The sequence below is a fragment of the Eretmochelys imbricata genome, chromosome 5 (assembly GCF_965152235.1).
Source record: "Eretmochelys imbricata isolate rEreImb1 chromosome 5, rEreImb1.hap1, whole genome shotgun sequence".
In the NCBI taxonomy this organism is placed as follows: domain Eukaryota; kingdom Metazoa; phylum Chordata; order Testudines; family Cheloniidae; genus Eretmochelys; species Eretmochelys imbricata.
This window is the reverse complement of record NC_135576.1, coordinates 27,581,179-27,590,571: the sequence shown is the minus strand read 5'-3', so window position 1 is coordinate 27,590,571 and position 9,393 is coordinate 27,581,179. Positions and strand designations below refer to the sequence as shown.

Sequence of the window (9,393 nt, the reverse complement as noted above, 5' to 3'; positions counted from 1 at the left end):
GCCCCCAGAATGAAGGCTTCAGCTGATCTTTCATGGCAATTTTTTTTTATTACTGTTATGTGGAAAATTAAATAAACACAGTTAACTAACATTCTGACCCCAACCAATCAAAGCCAGGGAGTTCAAAGTTAGGAGTAATGTTCCATGCTGAGGTTCACAATACATGCCTTCTATGCTAGCGTTAGCAATGCAATAAGTCCATGCCGGATAATACATGTGAAGGGTGTCCCTTGGCTGTGATCAGAGAATGAAAATGTTCTCTGTTGTAGTTTAGTGACCTTGCACAAATCATGGTGCATCTTATCTCTCGCATTCATAGATTTTAGGGCCAGAAGAGACAGCTGTGATCTGAATGTGTAGATACTACAGGCCATACCATCTCACCCTGTAATTCCTACTTAATGCCCTTAACTTCTGATTGAACTGCAGCATATGGATTGTTTAAATGTGCAGGTCAGTTTTTAATGCCGGCCTGGAAGCAATAACGCTGTTGAGTTGCTAGAAGTAGAGCTGTCCTGACTCTGAATGCCTTCATCAGATGTAGATGTGACCAGCTCTGAACCCAAGACTGTTTGTATTTTGTAACTTGAATGTTCTATGGGCTCAGTGAAATGGGGCAAATCACTCAACTTAGCCTCAGAACGAGGTACTTCCATTTGTGAAATATATCTCAAACTACCTTCTCTCTCAGTGATTTCTCTTAATGATGTGACAGTGTCTTTACTCAGAATTTCAATGTAATGCTGTGGCTGGTACAACAAGATAGACAACTGTGGCTCACTCTTTTCTGACATCCACAGGTTCTGATAGAGGCTGGAACCAAGTGCAGTCTGGGAAGAATAGGCTAAGTTTTCAAATGAAGTGCAAGCTTCTGGAGCCGACTGTGTGCACATCAAATTTCCCACTTCATTTTGAATAAAATACACCCAGGAAGGATTGATAACTTTGCTTTCACTTTCTAAAATAGTCCCATGGCTCCTCAGCTGTAGTGTATTGGCTTCTGATGTATTCTCCAATACTACAGTATCAGGAATGCAGTCACTTAGCTTCAGTACTGCTTCAGAATTAAGCTGCAGAGCAATGAGAAGACAGTTACTTTAGAACAATGAAAAACACACTGACTAGGTGAAAAGGGAATGATTATTTTAAGCATTTTTAGAAATGTAGAGTAAATTCTGTATAGTCAGAATTTTTACAAGATGTATAGGATCAGAGGGGGAGGGCATACACATCATTCTAGTTCGCTGGAAGTTTGATCTTCAGCTGGATCTAATTACAAGACAGTTTTGGAGAGCTCTTTTTCTCATCTCAACAGAGGAAATTTGCTGAGCAATGAGAGACCATGCCCCTTTGAACAGATGTACAAGTTCTTAAATTAGTGTCCGTCATGTAACACTGCAAACCATAATTAAGACTGCAACTGAGGGTATGTCTACACTTACCATTTAAAGTGCAAAAAGTCCCTTTTTTGCGCTAAAACCACGGGAGCATCTACACTTGTTAATGACTTTTTGCATTGAAACTCAGAAGTTTCACTGCAAAAACAAAATCACCTTCACGAGAAGCATACAGTTCTAACCACTGTTCTTTTTGCGCTGCTGTGAAAGTGAAGACACGTTCTACTATTGTAAACCCCTTTTGACCTCCGAAGGATATCCCACAGTTCCAAAAGCGACCACTCTGTTCAGCACCTCCTCTGCTCTGACACACAGACATCTGCCCCTTTCCTTGTAAGCCCTGGGACGTTTGAAGCTCCCTTTCCCTTAGTTTGTAGATGTGACGGGGAAAGCAGCCAGACAGCAGGAGATTTTTAAAAAAATGCCACAGAAGAAACAAGGAAGGAATGGGGCTGCTGGGACATGAAGCACGGCAGCACGGGACCCAGAATGCCTTCCGTTCGCACACCCCCCTTCCGACAAGACCTATTGAGAGAGCTGCATTGTGGGATAGCTGCCCTACAGCGCTGCTCTCATTGGCGATGGAAGTGCTGGTAGTGTAAACACTCTCTGACACCTGAGGAATTGAGTGAGTACACAAACCAGCGCTTTACTTTCACCAGTTCCCTATCACTGGTGAAACTTACAGCGCAAAAACTCTGTAAGTGTAGACATATCCTGACTGTGTTAAACCTGTCTGGGGGGCTTGTCCTAAAAATCCACAAGGAACAAAAACATTGGCAGGTTAAGTTCTCCCGGAAGTCTAACTTCTTGCTGTAGCAAACATCAGGAGAGGGAGCAGCAATCATGCATAGTTTACAGGACTCCCATAGTCAAGATGTAGTGCATGTCTCAGAGGAATAGTCAAATTTAAGCTCTAATTTTGAAAGCTAAGATATCAAAGGGCATTAGAAGGACTTTGCTCTGACAGGTCTGAGAGTGTGGAAAGAGCTTTTATAACTTTTGAAGTAACTGTCTAGAGCCTATCCTTGCAAAGATAGACTTCAAAGCGTAAACTAATCACCACAGAGTCATGTCGATGGAAAATGGAGACTTTTTTCAACCAAAAGTAAAGTTAATCAGACAAGCCATTTGTAAAATGAGCTTCATTATTAAAAATAATTGTCAATACAGAAAGAAAATTCTTCTAATATGTTTTGCTGGACCTTAGTTTGAGAATAGAAAAATTAAAGTTATTGGATTTGTCTAATGACTTCACCTTTAATCCATTAAATGAGAGGACTTGGCTCTTGTTAGGATTGGGAATTTCAGGATAACAGCAATCCTTCACCCTAGAAAAACATAGACAAACAAGTAAACTTTGTTCTCTTCATTTGTCAACATTCATTCTCCCTTCACCTTTACAGCAGGGCTAAGATTCTTACAGAAATAAGTGGAGATGCCATGTACTATATACCACAGCAAGCCAAATATTCAGGGCATCCACTTACTAAGACGCTCAAAGAGAGAAATGAAGGAGGTATTATGAAGGGGGGTTAAATAGACAAACTACAACTCCATTTTGAATTAAAACAGACCATTTCTCTATTTACAGAAGGAAAATGTATTGTAATGAACTTACCACTTGATTTTCCAGAAGCATACAGCAGTTATTACTACAAAAGGAATGATCACTAGCAGAACTGGAAGGTAAATCTTTGCTATGAAAGAAAAATAGTATTTCAAAAAACAGTTTTCTAACTTTCCCTTGTTTGAATCAATACAATTAGAGCTTCTGGGATAAAAGATCATCTTTAAATCAAGCATGGATGTCTTTCTAAAAGATCTGCTCTACCTCGACTACCTGTCACTAGAGCTGATAACGGAATCACTTAATGAAATTCTGTGCCCGGCATTATGCAGAAGGTCAGACTAGATTATCATAATGGTCCCTTCTGGCCTGCAAATCTATAAGTGAACACGTGTATTTTTTGGCATTTATTTTTATTGCCAAAAGTTCAGCTTTACCAGTCCTTTTATTTTTTAATTGCCTTTTACTTACAGACACCATCATTTTACCTGAGTTGATTTGCTAACTATCAAAGATTTCAAGGAGTAGCTATGTAAATAAATACCCTCCCGTTGGCTATGTCTTCACAGCAAAAAAAGGTGTGTTTTTATGCTGAGATTGCTATCTTGCAGTAAAACCCCAATGGAGACAAAGCATGGGTAGTTCTGACCTCGATGTAACTGCTCAAGTTCAGTCCCCATGTCCCTCTAGGAGTTACCTCAAGCAGCTACACTGAAGCAAAACCTGCCTGTGCCCTGTCTCCACTAGGGTGCTACACTGAAATGGTTACATCAATGTAAAAATTACATTTTTGGGTGGGGGGGGTTGCACTGAAGACACTTACTTAGCAAAGCACTTAAACATCTCTAGTCCATCTATCCCTGTGCAAGAAAGAATTGCCGTAAATAGGACGTAAGGACATGCTTAACTGTTTTAGTTAATGGGGGCCAAAGGCCCCAATACTACAGTGTTCCAAGTGCCAAAGCAAGGGAGTTGCGGGAGCTCAGCACCAAACCGAAGTGAGTCCCCAGAGCTTAAGTGTCCACAACAGTTACCAACAGAGTCATGCAGTGGTGTAATGAAGAAGGAAATTGAGTTTTGATATTAAATTAACCAAGGGGGGACAGAAGGGATGGCTTCTCTTGGGACATTTTTAAGTGTTAGTTTATGGATTTTTATTTTACTTCTCACTGGTTTGGGTTAGGAGACCTTGCTTTTACATACAATTCACTAGCTGTCGGGGAGGGTCTAGGCACTGAGGTGTAGTGGCAATGCATGCTGCTCCGTGTAAAATGTACGGCTCTCATGCACTAATCCACTCTCCACCTCTTCTGAGGACAAAGCTGGGGAGTTTCAGCTTGGGAACACAAGTCCCAAGAGTGAGATTCTGGTGTGATATCTTCAAGCGAACAGAATTACAGGTAAGTAATTAATTACTTTTTTTTTTTCTGGATGTCTAATTTGGCCACAGTGAGCATGATTCTAATGCAGCAACCCTTCTTTGGTCACATCTAGCATGGAATGCAAGAGTTGGTGGATTTGTAAGCCAGTTTTTCATACAAACCAGTGTTAGGAAGTCTAGAGCTCTTATTTGCACAAAAATTAGCTACATGGTCGTGAAAGCAACAGCCAATATATGCTAAGTTTTATATTCTTCTATAGTTTATAAAATTAGCTGGAACTAAATAAAATTCCTCTCTAATATTTGGAGAAGAGGACCAGGAGTCAGCATTCCTGGGTTCTCGTTTCAACTCTGTCACTGGTTCCATTCTGTAAATGAGCCTCAGTGTTGCTATCTGCAAAGTAGGTATAAATTTGCTTAGCTACCTTACAGGGGGATTATGAGGTTTAAATAACATGGTAAAATGCTTTAAATATGCGGCAATGTTTCTAGGGTGAAAGGAGCTATTCAAGTACTATAACATTTAATTTGGCAATTAGTATTATTTGACTGCATCCATTAATAAATCTTCTAACTGGGATACTTCTCAAATCCATTCATCTCTACCTAATCTTTTTAGAAAACAAGCCAGCAGTGACAGCTGCTAATTTCCCTTCTTGCCCCCCTCCTCTGCTGGCTCCTCCAAATCATATTTTCATTTTCTAAACTCACAGTCATGTAGTGTATCTACGTTTATATAGGCATCAATGGGGGTCTCTCCTCCTCCAGTGTAAGCTTTAACTGCCAATGCATATGTTGTTTCTGGCATCAGGTGTTTCACCACGTATCTCTTTTCTTCTGGGTTTTCTATAGTGTATTTACATAGGACTGAACCATCTATAATCAAAGGAGATGTTACAAACCATTACTCTCAATTGTTTTTTAATATGCATTGCCTTTCAGGAAGGGGGATATGCTTTAGCTCAGTGGTTCTCAGATTTATTTGATCGCGTCCCCGTTCTTTGTGTCTGTAGTCCTTTACGTCCTCCCAGCTCCCGCCACACAAATACACATGCTGCTGCCCAGCTCTGAAGGCAGAGCAGAGAATGGCAGCTGCTGGCCAGGCGCACAGCTCTGAAGGCAGCGCTGCCGCGAGCAGCAGCAGAGAAGTAAGGGTGGCACATTGCTCCCTGGAAGCCTCCCAGCTTGAAGGCAGAGCGGCTTCTCATACCCCCACAGAATACATTCCTTTGAGAATCTCTGCTCTACCTCATTACTGCTGGGTTGGATGGTGCCTCTTCTGATTGGACTGGAGATAGCAGCAGCAGTGTGTCTCAGAGAGCCAATCCAATAGGGGACCAGCCACCAACTTCCTGTCAGAAGTCTCTGCTCCTGCCAAGCTACGAACTCTGTTTCCACTTCCACAATTCACTTACCTTTTGCTAGTAGCTTTTCAGCAGGTTTTGTTTTCTTGGTCTGCCTCTGTCCATTTCTTCTCTCTGCACCCTCCATCCCCCACCCCGCAACACCTTACTGGTAGCTGAGAGGCAGAAATGCGTTCAATACAAAGGACACAGAGAAACCAGGGCTAGCAATCTGTTCCCACTTCAAGTGTTTCTTAGCCACATCCTTCATCCTTCCCAGCCTCGACGCCGGTTCTGCCTGAGATAACAACCCCCCTGCCCCAGCCCCAATCAGTACCTCAGATGGGGAGGTGGTTGGGCTTTGCTCTTACACCCTTCCTGGGTGGGAATATTTGCAAGTATGTACAGTTACAGTAGTGCCAACTGTTCCACAGTTAATCTTATTCTGACAGGATGTTGGTGGGCAGGCCCCTGACAGCCCAGGGTCACACAGACACGCAGCTTTACCTGACACCAGTCCCCTCAGAAGCGGGGAATGGACCTACAGATGGTGAATCAGGACACGGTCCATGTTGGAGAAGAGAAATCAACAGGTAAGAATAAACAATTTTTTTTGCATTCAGTGGGAGGGTCTGAGAATTTGGCTGCACTGAAATTTTGTCATCTCGAGTAGAGTTCAATGTGAGACAAGAAAATCAGAGACGATACGCCAAGTAGCTCCATGCTGCAAATGCTTAACACAGTCCCCAGGTCAGCTTCACCACTAGACAAACAGGCTGTGTAGAGCAGAGCTACGCACATCTTCATTTAATGGAATAAATGGGGAATTTTCACAGAGCCACAACCCTAAAGCTATGAAAACATCAGCACACAAATCGGACCCAACTACCTCTAAAAAATCCCCACTGTCATAATAAAACTGATAGCAGCTTCTTTGTCTATCTTCCAAAAAGAGAATGAGTGGGAATTTTGAAAACTCTGCCAGAGCTCAGTTCATCAGAGATGAAAACTCAGTGCCGCACAGGGAGCTGATACTGCAGCCATTCCACCTGTGAAGTGCACTTTGAAGTCAATGGAAGCTCCCTGCATAATTGCCTACAAAATGGGGCCCTATGTAATCCTCTGTATATTGGTAGAGTCCTGCTTCTGTCAATTAAAAGCACTCTACACTCAGTTCTTGGAGAGAAGGCAACAGCTACCTCACTTTAGAGGTCAACATCATTCCATTTATTCCCCAGTGTGTTTGTTTATCTGCCTAACATGTACGTGTGAGGAACTTTTCAGGAGGCTCCAATTTATTGATCTCCTGAGCAAAAAATCTGCAGCTTTTCACACATTTCAGCATGTGATGGATTGATGGGTGTACAGCTTTCTGGGTTCAAAGAATCAATTACCTGAAAGAGCATGTTTTGCTGATCCCTTCAAACTGCATTCTTCTTCCATGGTTTTCACATAAACATGATAACCTCTTATGAATCCAGGCTGTGACTCATTTACGGGATAAGAATCCCAAGTTACGGTCACAGTATGGGAAGTCATCTCAGCTATTTCCCCTTGAGGGTTAAGTCTAGGAGCTGGAAGGAAGGAAATTGATAAACATGTTTGATTTCTAGAAAGTTTATCTCCCCACTTGGCATTGCTCCTGAATTCCCATCTGTTGCCTCTTGTTAAATTTGCGTTGTTTATAAACTGAACATCACTGATTTTCAAATAAAAACTGAACTAAGCCTGTTCTTCCTGAAAGCCTCCTGGTACCACAGAACACCTGTGGACCCATCTACGTCATGCACAGAAACAACTGTTTAATCATAGTTATTGCTAATGTAGTTATAGCTCAGTTTTCCTGACTGGTGTGGACTCTTGTTTTCCTGACATCTGTACTAACCAAACTGCCTCATAGCAGTCACCAGAGGCCATTTTGTAGTGTTTTATTAAATATATGCAACGGGAATGGGGGAAGCAATATTGTGTATGTCAAACATTGCTTGTAGTTAGTGCAAGGAGGCAGAGAAAAGACAGTACAGCTACAGAACTCCCCTTTATTTTCATGAGCCCCATTTAGCAAATATGTACACATGTAAAATATTTTCAGCTTACCCAGTTCTTTGGTGTACCCAACCTTCTTCCCCAGGAAAAAATCTTCATTAGCTAGAGATCCATAAACCCTGAAGTTGTATCTGACCCCAGGCATGAAAGCAGCTAGAAAATAATAAAGCCATTTTTAAAAAATTAAGCTTCAGTAGTTTTAGGTAACAAAATGGAACCACATTTGATTTATATGGAGCTCTATAATTCATTAAAAATCCTGATCTTGCACCACTGAAGTTGCCAAAAGGAGGCCCTAGAAAACACAGCTCTTACTTAGTGCTGGTAAGACAACTGGAGGTGTTTAAACCAAATCCCAGCTAACCCTAGTAATGTTGACCACCTGTTTGTGGTGTTTGATCAAAATAGTAAACAAAACAATACCACAGATGGTCCTGATGGACAAACACCTGTCAGCAATGGTCTTTACTTGGTCCTGCCTCAGTGCAGGGGGCTGGACTTTATGACCTCTCAAGGTCCTTGCCCAACCCTACCTGTCTATGATTCTGTGAAAGAAAAAACTGACACACTGGGCAGTTGTTAGATTTTAATAATTGAGTTCCCAGAATCTGTTTCCTAAAATTCAGGTGCATGCCACTCAATGCCCTAACAAAGAGTTGCAGCATAAACATCTTAATAAAGAATTGTTCTGCTTTCACCTGACTTGATAAAACAACTGGAGGTGTTGAAATCGAATCTCTTCCATTGAAAGTCACAATGCTGGGACCTCGGAAAGTTGCACCAATCGACAATGTATCCATCAAATGCATTTGTGGCCTTCCAAGAAATATAAATGCCATCAACTGTGCCATTAACTCTTTCTTCTTCAAGGTCAGTGCGATCAACCTTTTCTTCAGCACCTTGGAAAGAATGGACTAAAGCACTTCACAAAATAGTATATTTATCATCTATCTATAATATATGTTTTCTAGCAGGAAGACCTATACTTTAGGTCTAATTAAGATTGGTAGAATTACTATGCTAGTATTCGCAAAAAGAAAAGGAGCACTTGTGGCACCTTAGAGACTAACCAATTTATTTGAGCATGAGCTTTCGTGAGCTACAGCTCACTTCATCGGATGCTAGTATTGCCATTACTATACCTGATGACTGGATACCGGTAAAACTGCAGATTTTGTCTTTTCAATAATGTTTCATCATTATGAAATACTCGCCCCCAATAGGGAAAGGACCCTGAAAGTTGATCCCTACCACTAAGAGGCTAATCACTCAAATACCTGGTAGTTGGTTAACTGCATTAAAATTTGTAACATCAGGAACTGAACTGCAGGCTCACAAAACTGGAGCCTGAAATAATAGGTCACTAGACCCTGATTCTGCAATGAGTTCTGTGTGAGTGGGATCCTTGCATCCATATGCAAATGCAGGATAGAGGACCTTGTTGGTTAAACCTATATGTATTTTGCTCACTGGGATAACCCCATGAATGTACCATATTATATTTGTGAAAAAACCCAGGTGGGTGGAGAATGGGGAATATATAAAGATACATATACTGCTATTATCTTACAGACTAAGTGATCTCCATTGATAGAAGGAAGTAGTTTTTAAACACATCAGTGGCAAACAGTCATTTTAATTCCAAGACTAGATTAA

General features: G+C 41.4%; 1 protein-coding gene across 1 annotated transcript in view; it reads right to left on the bottom strand.

Moving 5' to 3' along the window:
- Window positions 1–461: 461 nt before the first annotated feature.
- OSMR (oncostatin M receptor) overlaps window positions 462–9,393 on the bottom strand; it is a 47,011-nt gene continuing 38,079 nt past the window's right edge. The window contains exons 11-17 of the mRNA XM_077816257.1: window positions 8,436–8,636; window positions 7,789–7,890; window positions 7,086–7,265; window positions 5,060–5,224; window positions 3,019–3,097; window positions 2,656–2,728; window positions 462–1,070 (exon numbers count right to left, since the gene is read on the bottom strand). Of these exons, the coding sequence (XP_077672383.1) occupies window positions 462–1,070; window positions 2,656–2,728; window positions 3,019–3,097; window positions 5,060–5,224; window positions 7,086–7,265; window positions 7,789–7,890; window positions 8,436–8,636 (1,409 nt within the window). The remainder of the gene's footprint in view (window positions 1,071–2,655; window positions 2,729–3,018; window positions 3,098–5,059; window positions 5,225–7,085; window positions 7,266–7,788; window positions 7,891–8,435; window positions 8,637–9,393) is intronic.